The sequence below is a fragment of the Pundamilia nyererei genome, unplaced genomic scaffold (assembly GCF_000239375.1).
Source record: "Pundamilia nyererei isolate P.nyererei 1_Seehausen unplaced genomic scaffold, PunNye1.0 scaffold00066, whole genome shotgun sequence".
In the NCBI taxonomy this organism is placed as follows: domain Eukaryota; kingdom Metazoa; phylum Chordata; class Actinopteri; order Cichliformes; family Cichlidae; genus Pundamilia; species Pundamilia nyererei.
The window spans coordinates 1,104,167-1,122,548 of NW_005187467.1; the positions used below are offsets into that span (position 1 = coordinate 1,104,167).

General features: G+C 36.7%; 1 protein-coding gene across 4 annotated transcripts in view; it reads left to right on the top strand.

The window, feature by feature from the left end:
* cntn5 (contactin 5) overlaps nucleotides 1-18,382 on the top strand; it is a 115,799-nt gene that overhangs the window by 65,668 nt on the left and 31,749 nt on the right. For 2 of the 4 annotated variants that reach the window (XM_005735931.1, XM_005735932.1), the window contains exons 6-10: nucleotides 3,241-3,336; nucleotides 4,815-4,838; nucleotides 6,498-6,701; nucleotides 11,804-11,906; nucleotides 18,128-18,309. In XM_005735931.1, the coding sequence (XP_005735988.1) occupies nucleotides 3,241-3,336; nucleotides 4,815-4,838; nucleotides 6,498-6,701; nucleotides 11,804-11,906; nucleotides 18,128-18,309 (609 nt within the window). The remainder of the gene's footprint in view (nucleotides 1-3,240; nucleotides 3,337-4,814; nucleotides 4,839-6,497; nucleotides 6,702-11,803; nucleotides 11,907-18,127; nucleotides 18,310-18,382) is intronic. The other 2 variants (XM_005735933.1, XM_005735934.1) reach the window with 1 other exon arrangement.

Genomic DNA, 18,382 nt, shown 5'->3' on the forward strand with positions numbered 1-18,382 from the left:
TTTTGGTATAATGGAAATTATTGCTTCCCTCCATGAAGGAGGGATAATTTTCTTTTCCATTACCCAATTAAATGTCTTTATCGTGGTGGGGATCAAATGATCCTGCATTATTTTATACCATTCAGGGCCGAACCCATCTGGCCCCGCCATTTTCCCTCCCTTTAATCTTTTAATTGCCAAGTAAATTTCTTCTTTAGTTATTGTGGACAACAGCATTTTATTTTGTTCCTCTGTCACACCTTGCAACTTTAGACCTGAAAAGAAAGTATTGACAATAGAGTTGTTATCTACAGGAGATTGGGAGTAAAGTTTTCTGTAGTAATTCTGGAAGCATAGTTTAATTTTCCCCAGTTCAGTTTCTATTTGTCCATTAAGAGGATTCTTTATTCTATGTATAGTCCTCTCTGCTTGTTGCTTCCTAAGTTTAAGAGACAGAAGTCTTAGTGATTTCCTCCCTACCTCGCATTGCTGTTGTTTAATAAAAACGATTTTCTTTTGTATATCTATCATATTTAAATCATCTATTTTTTCTTAAGTTTTATTATGTCAGATTTGATATCATCATCCAGCGTCACAGAATGTAGATGTTGTAGCTCTAACAATTTGTCTTCTAATTGACAATGGTTTTCCCACCTAGATTTTTTCAGGTAAGAGGATATACTAATAATTTTTCCTCTAATTACTGCCTTCAATGCATCCCATAATATTCCTGGAGATACCTCCTCATTTTCATTATACTCTAAATAAGTTTCTATTTCCTCTTTTAAACTCTCTTTAATATCTGGATAATTTAAAATGTTTGTATTCAGCCTCCATAAGGTTGATCTATTTTTGCTATTCAGGTAGATCTCAAGATAAACCGGGTTATGATCTGAGATGGTACAAGCGCCTATTTCACAGCTTTTAATTCTAAATAGGTCATTCTTAAACATGAGAATATAATCTAGCCTAGAATATACATTGTGTGGAATTGAGAAGTGGGTATACTTTCTGTCATTTGGGTGTAGATCTCTCCACACATCTAGTAGTCCAAAATCGTCCATAAAATGCACCATTCTTCTTCCAATACTCCTCCGATCGCCTTTTCCATTTGAAGAGTCTAACTTGGCATTTAATGTGACGTTAAAGTCACCACCGCAAATAAAAATTCCCTGACTCCTTGTTGTTGCCAAATTCAAAATCTGCCCATATAAGGACCAATCACTGCCTGGGGGAATATACACATTTAAGAGAGTAGTCATTATACCCTGAATTTTACCCATTATCAATATATATCTGCCTTCTTTATCTTTAAATTCCGAAATATGTTCATAGTTCAAAGTTGAGGATATCAAAATTGCCACCCCCCTTCGCCTCCCAGAACTATGGGAGGAATAGAAGACATGTTTGAAACCTAATTTGTTAAGTTTTGCATGATCTTTGTCAGCTAGATGTGTTTCCTGCATCAGAACAATTTCTTTTTCTTCTTTTAGCAAATTTTATTTAGGCGCAGAGAAAATAAAACAGTTGCATTAGTTCTAAAACCCCAAGAAAAAAAAATACAGGAATCAATAAGCAGTTGGTAGATCATCCAAATTGTAAGTAGGTACTAGCAGTATTCCATCCATTTGCTTCCGCTTATCCTTTTCAGGGTTGTGGGGGGCACTGGAGCCTATCCCAGCTGTCATAGGGTGTGAGGCAGGGTACACCCTGGACAGGTCGCCAGTCTGTCGCAGGGCTAACACACAGAGACAGACAACCATTCGCACTCACATTCACACCTATGGGCAATTTAGATTGTTCAATTAACCTATCCCCACAAAGTGCATGTCTTTGGACTGTGGGAGGAAGCCGGAGTACCCGGGGCGAACCCACGCAAACACCGGGAGAACATGCAAACTCCACACAGAAAGACCCCGGCCAGATGGTAGAATTGAACTCAGGACCTTCTTGCTGTGAGGCAACAGTGCTAACCACCGTGCTGCCCCACTGGCAGTATTAGATGTAAAACTCATAGAAATACCTATCTCTAAAGTCAACAACAGTGAAAAACATTGAAATGTGGACAAGCCAATTGTCCCCATCTAACACTGAATTGAATGTAAAATGTGACTGGAATCAATTTTAGATAAAAGATCAATCACAGTTGTTTGTAAAAGACATTAGACATTAAAAGAAGCTATCTTCAGTCATTGGGATTACAGGATTTTTAATTTTGTGTGTTGTTGTTCCAAGATTGCTCACTGTCAGGAGCTGATAAACTGTCCATTTAGTGCTGGATCTGTCTCTTTCTAGGCACAGGAAATGGTGGGCATAGCAAATTGATTGGTGGTGTGGACTGAGTGCTTGCAAATCCGAGTTGTGTGGCAGGCCATTCTATTGGGTGTTTAAATGAAAAAGTGCCGTATACCCAATGTTTTTTCTTTTGTTTTGTTTTTTTTTCTTAATCTTTCAATGTGGTCACTACCTGAACTATCCTTTAGTTATTTCACCAAAACAAAGTTCAGTAATCCAGTGAGGGTTTTTTATTTCAGTTTTTAAAGACACTGACTATGCTGTGTATATATAAACATGATATTTAAAGGGCATGTACCACAATTTTCATAAAATGTGCCACAAAGTCGGTTTCACAAGTCACTCTGAGGCATAATTGTAAAGACTATGGAATGAAGGCCATGAAGACCTAATCACCTGCCCCAGGTTAGAGGTCTGTCACTTGAGCTCCACATTTTGCCATTGCTTCAGCTAAATGTTAGCAGCCATCATTATGCTCCAAAAAGCTACAATTCTGGAATGAAACATCCGTTGTTCTAGTCATGAACAGTAACAACAGGGTCAAAAAAACATACTTGGACACATAACTCTATAATTGTAAAGTTCCATGTGATTTAAATTAGAACTTATTAAAAAAGTAAAATAGAAAAGAAAATGCAACTTTCTGGTTTTTACTGGCTTTTAACATTTTCCTGTTGTTGTTTTTTACCACTGTAGTGGTTCAAAGTACGTAGTTTCAAAAGAAATACATAAGCTGTCTGTTTGTTCTTTGTCTCTCGCTGAGTACAGCGTGTTTTTGTGGAGGTACTATCACTCGGGGAGAACAAAAGCTTTATTGTTACCTCACCAAATCAAAATTACTTCCCTCATCAAATGATGAAGTCAAAGGCTATCAGCAGAAATAATGGTGGTTCTGTATAAATTCATTATATCTTACTGTATTTGTTTTTATTTGCACTGAAAGCTTTCGTTTCCATGCTGTTCTAGATCTTGGTGCTTTCAGTACAAAGGCCCGGGGTGGGGTTTCTGTGCGTGAAGGCCAAGGTGTGGTACTCATGTGTACCCCTCCCCCCCATTCACCAGGTAAGAGTTTAGTTTTTCAATCACAGGCAGAAAAAGAAATTCATTTTTTGCTTTTATTACCACTCCAGTGTGAGTTATTGCTCCCACTGTTTATTTTTATGTTATGCATTGTATTTTGATTATTTATATTTCATAGCTGTTCACTGTCCTGTCTATCCATCCATCCATGCTGTTCATATTAGTGTGCCAAGTTACAGTGACCAAAGAGCCAGAACTCCACTTATGAAAGATTAAATTTACTGGATCATTACAACTAGAAAGAAATGTTACACGGCCAATTATTTCACACAGCCACCATCTTTAATGCCATATATTTAATATCCCTCTCTATAGTCGTCCTTAAATATAAGCTCTTATGAGGTTTTCTGTTTGCATCAGCTCTGTCATTCTCCTGCACTGCACCCATGGGAACATTTGCCAAGTGCTCTTCAGCACCCATACACATTTCTGGATGCCATTTTGCATCTCATGGTAGCAACCAGAGAGTCGGTGACAAAATAGCTTGTTTAAAAGAGACGCAGTCAATAATTAATGTTGCGTAATGACTGACAGATGTAAGTGTAGTACAGAGTTTTCTCAACCTTAAAGTTTTTCATCAGTCATAGTGCAGATGTTGCCCTTGCTCAAGGAGTATGTGTGAATATGAATTTTTCACAGGGAGTTTGAAAATCAACCCCTCATACATACATGCATTTAATTTTTTGACCAAGGTCTCTTCTTGAATGCTTGGAACTCTGATTGGCATGTGATTGAAATCAAACACTGGCGATGATGTTAGCATGATGACAGCATAATGGAAATAGTGATTTTCTGTCTTTTGAAATTTGTTGCAGTCTTACTACTATAAACTGTAAAATTGACCCAGGTTTCATAATGACATAATTTAAGTCCCCCGTGTTGAATTGCTTGCATTATATTCATTATGTGGGCCAAGTGGATCAATACAGAATATATTATACAATCACTCAGCCGTTAAATGCGTAATTCAGGGCAACTGCATTAGATTTAAAATTTATTAGTCTAACAGAAAATCAGCATTTAAAGAGTAAATAAGAAAATCCATTGAAAATTTAATCTACAAAATACATTTGTGCTACACAGAATAATTGAAGGACTTTAGCTTGTTGATTAAGAAATTTCTGGTTTCCTGTACCTGTTCCTTGTATATATGTGGTTAAATGATACAGTAAGATACAAACTGCTTGTCAGGGAACAAGCTTGGATATTGTTGTCTTGATTTCTATTTTGTAAGCTTACCTTCCCTCAACTATAAACCTAAGCTTCTAAGCTTTTACAGCATTGCATTTATCCACAAAAAGCGTTGCTACACTAATCATACTTTAGGCCAAAAATGAATAGTACTTGATCTCCCCTTTTTATGTTGTGATATTAACTTTTAGGTTTAAAAGGGATATGAGAGGCCAGTCTCAACATGTTGTTGAGCCTTTATTTTGATGCTTATTTTTTCATATTTACAGATTATACTCAAAAACACAATACAGGTAAGATTATGATTTATTTCTTCGGCATTGCTTACACGAAATGAAAAATGATCTCAAAAAACTTTGATTAGATGCCTCATCCATAGAATATCCTACTGTGATGAATGCTTTGGTGTGTCACAGTTCAAATTCATATTGAAGAGGGAGTGTTAAAAAATGTTTGGGCTAAAATGGCTGTGGGAGGATTCAAAGACATTAAAATGCCACTTATTTTGCAAAGGCCTTGTGAGTAAAAATAGCTGTGAGTCACTGAGATATGAAAAGTTGATCATCTCCCGTTTGATGGTTTTGAGAAGTTTCTGTGTGTTTTGGGTAAATGCTGCGTATAAAGAATAGAAAGAGTGTAATGAAACTCTGGCGTCTTTGACAATGCTTATTGTCTAGAACAAGGTCTGTTATCTTTTATATCAGCAATGATATTCTGTGTTAAGTTATTCTTTTTAGTTTTACAGGGTCCTGTTTGACTTGTGGACCAGAATCTGGAATATCACTATTTTACCTGTTCTTCCCTCTTCAGGGAAGAATAGCCACATATGATGCTAACTTTGGACAGTAATCTGTTAAAATACAGTATTTAGGAGTCCACTAACACTGAGCTTAAATTGAGTGTTGAATTTAGTCATACGATCTGTGCACTAATAATGTTGCATCTTTAAAACATCAGTTATTCATTATTTACCAAGAGGACAAGAAGCTTATCCTTTCTTTGTCTGTTTCTTTCATGGATTATGGATCCAGATCGAAGAGTTGTAGCACAAAAGTTCAATGTTCAATGGGATGCAGCGTTCCACAGATTGAATTTAATTGTGTTTCACACTTTAATACTGATCTTGGCTATGTATAAATGTGTAACACATGAAAATATGTCACAGTTTAGCTCTGTATTTACCATATTCATCTATCCATTTATCCATACATTAAACTGTCACTTCTGCCACATTCATAAGGTACAAATGGCTAAAATACAATACATCTTACCACTTTATTTCATGGGTCAGGTATTTATATCTTCTACTCTTACTGCATTTTGTTTGAAATCTAAAAAGATTGTGATCCATCTACATCGATAATCATTCAGAATTGTTTGCTATAAAAGCCAGCTAAATCTGTTTTTAATGACTCTGAATACATTCATAAGCACGTTCATACACATGACCAAGCTTATTGGAATCACTCTGTCCTGGAATAATACCCTATCATATGCTAGTTTTACCTTTCTGATAATCACCGGTTAATTAGATTAACCTCCCTGCAAATAACAGGGTCTTTAAAGTCATCTTCTCTGAACTTTAAGCACCTTAATATTATTTTTTTAGATTAATTTAGTCTGTGATGATCAATTGGCTTTGTTGCTACATAAAATCCATACTCATGACTCCTTTAAATCATCACTGTTTCAGTATTATATTGAGCATTAAGCAGTGTTAGGCAATAACGAGTAATGCAAAATGCATCTATACAGTACTTTAGACCATTTCATAACCAGTGTATTTGTAGTATATAAATGTTATATTTCAGTACATTGCAATAGTTTATTTGTTAAAGAGGTTAAGAAGACCTTTTTGTGATTCTCTTATACAGATAAAGAGCTGATCAAAATTCATACATGTAAAAGTTTTTTCCTAATGTGTACAGTATCTGTCTTAACTTGCTTTTCAGAGATTATCTACAGCTGGGTGTTTAATGAATTCCCCTCGTTTGTCGCCGAGGACAGTCGACGCTTCATTTCCCAGGACACGGGAAACCTCTATATTTCGAAGGTGCAGCCCTCTGATGTAGGAAGTTACATCTGTCTGGTGAAAAACACAGTGACAAATGCAAGAGTTCTTAGTCCCCCAACACCTCTGACACTGAAAACCGACGGTGAGTGTTTTTTTGGGTACATAACGCAGAAAGTTTTAAAGTTCAATGTTTGTTTGACAGTAACAGAAAGCTAAAACTACATTTTATATTCTGTGTGTGTACAATATTGTGTAGAAATGCATTTGGAGGAAAATTTCAGATCAGATAGGTTAATAAAGTCGGGCGTTCTTCTGCTTTCCACTGAGCCTCATGTTTGTAGAGGGCGTTTTGAATTCCATACACACCATAAATAGATAGTGAGCAATGCTTTAACATTAGTGCAGGGAGCCTTCTTAGCTCACAATGTGCTTTGGTGAAACTGGCCATCGGGGAAATCATTTTCCTGCATAAAATTAACTGAATCAATGGCCCTTGCTGTGGATGGGAATTTGCTCTTTTATACTAGCCTCTCAGGAGCCATGGTGTGGAGCTGTTTGTTGGATACAGGTGTGGATTTCACCTACAGGCTTTTTTACATCCGACTACACAGAGAAACGTCCATCACTTCACGCAGGTGCCTGTCTTTGTCAAGGTTTCAAAGAGCCACTGAGATTACATCCCCAGTGAATCTGTGAAATGGCCTCTGTGCCTCAGAAACACGTTTGTTCCAAATGTTACAACGCAAATTTACCTCTTTACAATTACATGCCTTCCAGCAAGATTCTTGCTCTGTATTTGCATAACCTTGTGTGAAGTGGCCCTCTGAGACATACAAAACACTTTGCACATAACAGTGCTAAATTGGTTTGTGTCTCTGTAACTGAGCTGCAAAATGTAGTCATAAGGGCATATGGTCAGTCGGCTATTAGCATTTTAATATTTTTCATGGTTGGATAAAGAAACAGAAGATTAGTTGTTGCTGTGTTTTTTTTTTCAAATAGTGAATGAACGAAGGAAAATGAGTTCTGCACCAACCGTGTCCTATTTGGTAATGACACATGGGTTGAAGAACAGCACCCTCACCTGCAACACAACACGGCCAAATCTAATCACTACACCTGTAGGTCCATTACGCCAAAGAACGTCTTGGCATCTCTTGCTCAAATCTCATGATGCTTAGCAGCCTCTTATGTTGTGAATTTGGGTGTAAAATTCTGAAAATTACATTGGCGCACCTCACAGCAGTCGCCCAAATGTTGCCGTGCTGTTCCCACCCTTCAGTCATTGGAGTCTGACCAATTAGACACTGCAATCTGTGCCTCAGTAAAAATGAGTGATTATTACACAGCAGACAGTTCAAGCTGGATCTGTGCGTGGCTCACCACTGTCAGCTCCAGCCCTCACTCTCTTAATCAAAACAAGCATCTGGGTTCCATTATACCCAGCTGGAGGCCATTGATCGTCAGATCACAATCCACCTTCAGCAGAACGGGGCTAAACGCTAAACTCCAGACTAATACACCTTTTAAAAACAGTTCATCTCAGAAACACCTCTTTGATTTTCTGCTTCAGTGAATTTCGAAGCAATTGCACAGTGTTGCCCTACATAGCATTATTTTGCTGTGGTTCTGGATGTGAACCAGTGTAAAGCACGTACAGCGTATACATACGTAGCTGTTTTGTTGCTTTTGCTTTCCCTCTAACATCCTTCTTTTGTTTAACATATAGATATATTATTTCCATTAAATACAACACAAACCTCAAAGCAGTTTTACATTAATCAGCTTTGTGTTAGCGACTATCGTGTTTACTTTAGGTGTGCATGCTTTAAGCTGTCACATAATTGCCTTTATTGATACTTGTTATGCATAAAAACATTACAAAGTAAATTGTCACTGATAGTAAACTGATTACAGCTTCAGAAGTTATGGATGCATGCTTTTATATTAACTCCGTAAGACCCAACCCATCAAAAAATAGCCAGAAAATTCCGATTTTTTTGGAACTGAGATATTTATTAACCCTTATTACAAAATCCACAAAAGTTTTGGGGTTTTTTTGCTATGTCATGGTGTTTATGATATCACATTTGATACATTGGGTGTTTTTGGCAACTTTTTGTTAACAACAATTTTAGACAAAAAAAAAAAGAGTTTAGTATTGATCATGTTGATGAGATAGAGGTCTCAGAAACTCATGTATTAAATATGATACAAATGGCATTATAGGGTTAAACAGTAGCTAAATCTGAGGTAATAAAACAAAATTCAAGAAACTGGACTAAAAATTGCAGATATATTCATGTCTTATGGTTAGTGAAAAATAAGGAATTTATCCATCAATAAATCTCATGTAGCTGGGAGAGTACCTTATAAATACAGAAATGCAACCAAAATCTATGGTGTATTTTTTATCGTTTATACAGATAAGTGCTGCAATTTTTATTTGGGCTTCGGCAGCACAGCTGTCATTAATGTCATAACATATTTTCTGTCTCACTACTGTGTCAATAATATCAGTGAAAGACAATGTTTGCAGGCACATCTATGCATGGGCATGTTTTTCTCTGCTTCACTTTACTAAATTATTATTGAAGACCTCTGGTTCATAGATATATCGGATGTCAGAATGATTTTTTTGGCCAACATACTGTAGAGGCATAGTCAAAACAACTCCCTGTCCTTGAATGAATACACATTTGAAAAGGAAAGAAAATAATTGTCATTGTTCTTAATAGCACATTGTATACGTCTATGTTCTTTTTGAAGTTTAAAAACATTTAATTTAAAGAGCGTTAAATGTGCTATTTTTAATGAAAACAAATATATAATGTGCATATAATGCATATAATCTGTACATGCACAGATTAATTAAGCAAGTGCATATATGACCCGGAGTTGTCAATTTATTATTTCCTTTTATTTTATTTTCAATTAAAGTTTCAGAAGTTTTGATTTTGATCGGCATCATAAAACCTATCTGTTGCTGGGTCAGAGGCCTAATAATACATTCTTTTAAATTTGTATTAACTTGGATTTTCGGTAAAAGTTAACAGGCATTATACTTTGAAATTGGTTGGCAGAAGAATGAAATACAACGAGAAAATAATCAAATTTTCATGTGATTAATAAATGAAATTGGAACATAAAATATAATGCTACGCTGTAGGGTTGGTAATGTTTTAGCACACCGAGTCTACACATTAGTTCTTCCAATTCTATCAAGTCCAGCCACTGAGACTGAATATGATATTGAATATACTATGGCAAGAGCCAGTGAAATATTGCAAATTCATTATATGTGAAGGGCTGCTTTGGAGCCATAAATGTTGAGAATGAGATTGAAATTGAAAAGTTCTTTGGAACAAATATCATAAAACTCCTTTTCCATGCATAGTGGGCCACAATTCAATAACCCCACTCCCTTTCTTCATTCATTTTATCACATAAAAAGTGTCAGGTGCATGTAGTAGAAGGTGTAATTATGGTTTCTCAAATGTCAAGCGGGTCATTTGTCCTGGTGCTCATGTACTTTATAATGCATGTGGAGTCGTGCTACACATGCTCTGATATGTTTTGATGTGTATTCAAGTTCAGCTGTGGATGTGTGATGTTCAAATGCAATGATTGTGTATTTAACATTACCGTATGTCACCGTTCTCTTCACGCTGCTGCTAAGCGGCTCTCTTTGTATGCCTGCAGACTTTCCTGTTGGTTGTTTATATATGTATACACTGTTAATCTCTGTGTAAAAAGTAGTCAGTATTGCCTTCACTGGCACAATATTTTGCAAATCGTTGCCAGAGTCAGAACAGAGTTTGGAGAAAGAGCTTTAAAGTATGTCACCCCCCTTTTTTCCTGGAATCATTTACAGAAGAACCTGAAATTGGCAGAATAGATTTTCTTTGAGGGGTTTTATATCATTTTTTTAAGGATCAAAAAATGGTTCTCTTGGTCAGTGTGAATGCTCCTGAGGATGCGTTTGTTCTCATATTATTGCATGTGAACTGGATGCTGTATTTGCTTGCTCGTTGCTTGTTGTGTGTCAGTTATATTTGCTCATTTATATTTGTATTTGTTACAAATGCTGCTTCTATCCTGGCCTTGGCTCTTGAAAAAGAGATTTTAATCTCAGTGAGACTTTTACCTGGATAAATAAAGGATTTAAATATAACACATATTTTCCTTTGAGAAAAGTAAAACATTCAGATAATATTCGTATTGCAAACACCCATTTAATAAGACAGATAACAGTAAATCCCTTTAAATGATGATGTTTTTCTTTGTTACACTTTTTTTCTTTTTTGTTTATTACCATCTCTGACACATCATCCTAGTAAATGAAAATAAATGGCCGGCTTAACATACAGATGAATAAACAAAGGAAACGTCCTCTGGCGATGGCTTAGAACAGAGGTGTTAGTCATAGTGGCACTTAGCAAGACTGATAACATGTTATCACTTGTGTCCTTCACAATGTGTTTGTGAATTGTTGAGCGGATTACTAATTCTTGAGGACAATAGTAGGAGTCATTTTGTCTCTTCTGCTGGAGAATGTTTGTTTTTTGTTTGTACGTCATCTTAATGTGCTGTTTGTGTTTTCGTATAAAGCTAATATGTCACCTACAGACTTTTCCTTACATTCCCACATCTTCCAAGTATCTGCGACATATTAAGACAAATTAAATTGCAATCTACCAAAGTGCTAACCCTAGCTAATCTTGTTCATGCTTTAACCCACTGTTTTTGTAGGGATTCAAAATATAATTATTAAGTTGTGTGCTTTACAGCTCTGTCAATTAAATAGTCTTATTAAAATAACACTGTATAAACTTAAGGTTCATGGTTAAAATGATTTTCCAGATGGTGTGCACAATGTGCATTCCACACCTAAACACTGCTTTGATTTAGCATACTGTTCATTTTAAGAGGTTTAACCAACACAAGTCTCTAGGAAGAATACATTTATAGCATATAATTTTATCCTTCAGTTGTTACTCTTATTTTGAAAAAATTGCAGGTGAAAGAGGAAATGGGTGCCTAAATTATTTTTATTTCTTTGTTTGTCTGTATATGGGCAACAAAGTTGAACAAATCGCCATAACATCATATTGTTAAATCACTGCAGTCTGTTTTTGTGTCCACACTGCAAGACGCAAAGGAATAATAGCAAACTGGAGACCAACCAGCTATTGCAATACCTGCTTCTAATGTGTACAATTTCTCTTTCTTAACCCTTTTCAGGTGTCATGGGTGAATATGAGCCCAAAATTGAAGTGCATTTCCCTACATCTGTTCTGGTTGCCAAAGGAGTCACTGTCAGACTGGAGTGCTTCGCTCTAGGAAAGTAAGTAAACAAGGACATATTGCGCAAATATTGGTAGTTGTTTATTACAGCACTATCATATTAATCACCAGGAACAGTAAAGTACAGCCTATCGCTGCTCTGTTGCTGAGAGATCCTTTAGATAATCCTGCCTGTGTTTTTTTTTCTTTCTTCCTTAAATTACATTATTCCATTACCTGAATGGGAAGCGGGCATATCTTGTCTTCAGGCAGTATGTTAAGTGAGTGTAGAGAAGTGCTGCATCGTAGCTTGGCTGTTAGATGGCATGTTAGTGCATGGGGGGGGGGGGGGACTGAATGGGGAATTCAGCCCTAGGGACCCATGTGTTCTTATAATTGAGAGCCCTAATGTAGCTGTGTTTCCTGGGTGCTTTCAGGGTCCGTTATGAATGTAGAAAGCCAAGGTTATGTGTTTGGAAGGAAAAAAAGGGAAATTGGTAATAGTTGTCTGCCAGGAGGGAACACTCTTTATTCCACAGAGACTAAATCCAAACCACTCTCCACAGTTACTAAAGTTAGTGCTACTGGCTTCAATATTGCCTTTTGGAATATTTATTTTCTTTGTCAAAGTTCTGAAATTGGGAAAGACTTTATCTCTAAACACAGGTAGGCTAGATGACGAAAAGCGGAACTTTATTGGTAAAATCAGTCTAATCAGCAAGATTGCAAAACCATTGCAGTGGTGTTTTATATGACACAAAATAATTCTGGTAATAATTTATCATCTTTGCTCTATTTTATTTAGTATTTATGCAGTATAAATTATTCATTCCTATCCTAAGTGCAAACAGTCTCTAATCTGCGGATGACTAAGGGCCTCATAATTGTTTACTTTGGTTTAATTTAATTATCCACATTATGGTGGTCATTCCCTAAATATATAGACACTGTATTATAATCTCACTCCCCTTGGCTTTTTCTATCAAGCAAAGCAGGAGTTTCTGAACAGTCTGCTTGATGGGAAACCCACTGAACAGCCAAACAGCTTGAATTCTTGCCCTGTGCCTCCCTCAATGAAGTAATTTGTGCATGATAGCTTTCAGTCAGACAGTGATCCCAGTGACTTACCCTTTTATGCAGAGATGAATGATTTATCAATGCACCCCATTAAGAAATGCCAGTCTTTATATAGCACTGAAAATGAAGTTAAAATGGGTTTTGTACTCCTGTTGATCAATATGTATGATGGCACTGCTATCTAGTACAGGGCAGAAAAGCTCTTTGTGTGAATGCCAAAGCTCCTTGATGTGATTGTCTGAAGGGCGAAGAGAACAATGAGACAATGAAAACAAAAACAATATGAATACTGCTCTTAACTTGAAGGAATTTTGAACTATGTTCACATCATGAGCTATTTTAGTGATGTCTGTAGGAATTAATCAAGATTTTTGTTTAACTGCACCATGTAGAATTAGTAATCACTGTGGTTCCTGAGTTCCTTCATCCATAAAAAAGGTAAATTACAGCTTTGACTAGAAATAATAAGCAAAATACATATTACAGTTATATAGTAATTCCAGAGTCCAGTGACTTTGAAAGAACCTTTGAAAAATAATTTCAAAGGTATTTTTAAAAGCAGAAATTTAGATAAAGTAAAAATCTAACTAATTAAAGAGACATTTTTGGTTTCAAGCTCCACTCATAAATATTTGGCCTTTTGGAAGTTTTTATCCATGATGTGCTGATTTTAATGTTGCCTCCCTGAAAAGTCTGAGGCCTTTTTGAGGTTCTCTTGGAGAACGCTGTGGACTGAGGGAGGCCTTTGGATCATAGTCATGAGTGATGGGAAGGTGGGCTGGCAGATTAGTGCAGCAATAGCAATAGGACTGTTGTGCTGAGGAGAGAGTTGAGACGAAAGGCAAGGCTTTCAGTTTACCAGTCCATCTTTGTTTCAACCCTTACCTTTGATCACAGAATCTGTGTAATGGCCGTAAAAATAAGTTCAGAAAAACAAACAGCCAGATAAGATTCCTCCGTAGGATGGCTGTGCTGAACTTTAGAGATATGGTGAAAAGCTCAGACATCCAGAAGAAGCTTGGATTAAAGCCTCCGTGTCAATAGGAGAGTTAGGTAGTTCAGTAGGTTAGGTAGTTAGGTTGCCTCCTGGGTGCTTTCCTCTGGAGGTGTTCCAGGCACACCCAGCTGGGAAGAGATCCCAGGATAAACCCAGAACCCACTGACAGATTATACATCTCATCTAGCTCTAGAACACCCAAGGATCCCCCGGGAGGTACTAGAAAATGTTGCTAGAGAGAAGAACATGTAAAAACAATGCTCAGCCTGTTATTACTGTGAACTAACTTTGGATAATTGTACATTAGATGGATTGATAATTATAAATGCCAGAACCACGCACCCTCAAGTTGAAATCCTGCCTTCACAGGATCATCTATAAGTAACTCTGGAAAGTGCAATTCTGTTAGCTGCTTTTATTTCAAGGGTTACTAGACTATGAAGTTCATTGTAGTTCAAAAAGCCTTGTACATTCGATGGGTTACACATTCAACCCACTCATTTCCACTTAAAATATAATATGTAGCATGTGTTAGAAGGTTTCATCCAAATTGCTTTAGAGTAGTAGATATACTTTTTAGTTTCAGTGATCCCAGAGGGAATCAAGCTCTTGAAGCCCTGCAGTTAAAGCTGACCACTTAGTCAGCATGAAACTGTACCTCTTAACACAGCACATTTTATACTCTCTGTGCTGTTGTTAATGTTTGTGCTTTGATACAAACGTTAATAAAAACACCTTTGTCTTTTGTTTGGATACTTCTTTTAAAATGGTTTGGATTTTTTTTTTTTTTAAAGAAGAAATTGAGAGTTAGCAAATTAGCTAAATAGTGAGGCATTATCTAGGAATCAAGTTCTTTATTATATTTTGGTATTAGATTTAATTTCGCACCTTTATTATGGAACAAGTCCAGATGAGGGCGCATCAATTGTGTGGATTGCTAATTAATATGTAATCTGCAGAGCTTGCCTTTAGGTACATTTTTCAATTGAAAACCATAACACCTCACATAAACTCCAGTGTGTGACTCATTCAAAATGTTAGGGTATGAAATGCTTACTTTTAGAGTTTGATGAAACAGACCACAATCACCAGGGTTTCAGAGTCTACTGTCTACCTGTCTGCAGCTTCAGGAAGATGCTGACAGGAAGACTTCATACAATGAATGAACCTGTTCCCTTCCAGTCCAGCAAACATGTGCAGGCCCAGTGCTTATTATTCAGTCTCCAAAGCAAAATCCTTCCATGGACTCAGGAAGTTTTACCCCCATCGTCCAACCTCTCATAGTCCCTACAGATTTCCTTTGTTATCTGACTTGTCAACAGTTTAGTTGGAGCAAAGGTCTCCAGAAAATTGTCCATCAAAAACATACAATGAAGTGCATCACAGCAACTCAATGGCATATTCATGAATACTGATTAAGTCTTTGTGACTCTTTCTAGTAAAGATAAGAGTATACTCATGTTCAGAAATCTGGGGTTTTGGTAATTCTAACATGTTCTTTCTGGAAACTATAAACTATTCCTATTCACAAGTCACGAACATCACACGGAGGTTCTGTCCAAAATGAAAAAGAAACATTTGTTTAATAAAACGTGATATGAATCCTAATTTGAGTCCATTGCAGCTCAAGGGAGTAACATTTCTGTCTTGACTAAATGATTGATGGGTTCAGTGGAGCTTTGTATGGTGTCACTTTTCTATCTTTCACAAAACTGTCAAATCTAGTCATATAGTCACTACTGATACTGTGCTTATACATAGGATGACATTCACTCTCTGCATGTGCAAGTAATCTATCAAAGGGATCTTTAGGGGAATACATGAATAAACAGGCGTTGATAATGGTTGCTGGAATATCAATTATTTAAAAAGAAAAAACCCTGATCTTGTAATAACCTCATTTGAATAATGTCCCTTTTCCTCGAATGTCTGGTATCTGTTATATCTATTATATATATATTTACTGTAACAAGTGAGACACATCTATCGTGGGTGGTCAAAGGGTCATTGTTTGATATGCAGAGCAGAACATTAAATTACTATCATGGGTTTTCATGACTTATGTGCAAATGAAAGATGACAGCCAAAGTTGTCTTTTACCTCAAGATCTTGATAGAAATTATACAGCATAGTGATGGAACTAATTATTCAATCCCCTGCTGTATTTAGAAACACGCTCAATTAAATGAGTGAGTTTGTTCATCAATAAAATAAATAAAATGACCAGTCTCTAATTTTTATGGTAGTTACAGAGAGGCATGATATGAACCAAAAATACAGGAAAAAACATGTAACATGAAAAAGTATTTGATCTGCCACAAACCAGCCAGAATTCTGGCTTCCACAGATTGGAATCATTCAGTCAATTATAAATACTCCTAATCTCAGTGTGTATGAAGCACATCTGTCCACAGCATCAATTTTTGCCTTTCCAACCTCTCAACCTCACCTCACCAACCTCTTCACCGCCAAAGGAGCTGTCAAAGGACAGAAACTGTAGACCTGCAGAAGGCTGGAATTAGGGCTGTTCGATATAACGATATATATCGGATGACGATATAAAAACATCTATCGTTTCGTGGTGTCGCAAAATAAACTGTTTACGGCAATATTTTTTCATCGTTTTGATGGTCACTGTAGTGGCTATATTAATTTCTTAAAGTTCTCTCTTTCTCTTATATTTTATATAACCACACTACAGACGGACAAGCGCCTGTTTTTATGCGTTGTGGTTAGCAACAACGACGGTAACCGCATTACTATGGCATTATTTTTATGCCACTATTCTGAGCACACGCAAAAGAAATTTGCAGGTGCAAGTGTTGCATTTTGAGGAGAAATTTATTTTGAGCGAAGAAAGGCTATTTCAAACACTGAAATACATTTTTTGCACACAGCAATGAAGTTTGTTCACTCAAATTTAGCTTTTCTTTGCTCAAAATAAATTTCTCCTCAAAATGCAACACTTGCACCTGCAAATTTTTTTTGCGTGTGCTCAGAATAGTGGCACCAAAATAACGCCATACATTGCGTGTCCGCTTGTTTATGTTCCACATAAACCTTTCACAATAAAGCTCAAGATCCTGTTGAGACTTTTCAAAATAAACGGAATCACGTGAAAGAGCAGATTATTTACGGATGAGAATTAAAAAAGAGCAGCCAGGTGCTAAAAAATAAACCTTACACGCAAACGTTAGGACAGGCTTTTCCCCGCAGCACGCCGTGTAATAAATACTCACAAAGGAAACGGCGGCCTTTACAACTTATGTCTAAAAATGTATAGTTTCATGCATGGATTAAAACACTCGACTCCAGCTGGACACACTTCCCGCAAGACGAGCTGCCCGAGATTCACAGAATTTACAGAAAATGTTACATTTTTGTGATTTATATCGTTATCGGACGATAGAATTCTTATATCGGGATATGAGATTTTGGTCATATTGCACAGCCCTAGCTGGAATGGCCTGCAAGAAGGTGATTAATGTTGCTGCAATTATTTAGAAGTGGAAGAAATATAACATGGTCATAAATCACCCTTGATCCAGAGCTTCATACAAAATCTTGCCTCATGGAGTGTTGATGATCACGTGGTGAATCAGCCCAAAAAATATGGCAGGAGTTTCAGAAGGCAGTTGGGACGATACCCACCAAGAACAGCAGAGGTAACACAAACTGTGTTGTGATGGATTTTAGTCTTGCAGTGTCTGCAAGGTCCCCCTGCTAAAGCTCTTTACATAAAGTTTGTATTTGTATACATTTTTATGAGTCAAAAAAAGTTCAATGCAAAAGCACCATAAAGATTCTTACTTCAAACTTTTAAACCACTTGTTTTCATCATCCAAAAGTCAATGATCATTAAAGAGGGATATCAGTGATGGAGAGTTGAAGATGCAAAAGGTTTAAATATCTTTTAAAGCTTGCAGGCTGCATATATTTAAAATTTATTAAAGACAAGTCCTAAATTAATTGGTGCATTTGAAAGTGTCATTACAAGATCATTTATCTGTGAGTATATGGTACATGGTATTCTAGTCCCTTTTCTTAAGGAAGCCCTGAGTTTGAATTTCTTTAAATGATTATTTCTGAATTGAATCATGATCGTACTGTATGTAATTGTGCTTGTACACTTTATACTGTAGTTCAGTATTATTTATGCTACTGTATTACATGCTGTGGTGTGCCATGCTACTTTCTTCTTCTCGCAGCCCAGTGCCAACCATCACGTGGAGGAAGATAAATGGCAACATCCCCAAGAAAGCAAGACTCCGTAAATCTCAGGCTGTGCTAGAGATTCCCAATATTCAACTAGAGGACTCGGGAACTTATGAATGCAAAGCTGAGAATCCAAGAGGAAGCACTGCTTTCAAGGGACATCTGCAGGTCTACAGTGAGTCTAAGTATTTTTACATGTTTTGTCTTCACTGGGGGCAGCACGGTGGCACGGTGGTTAGCACTGTTGC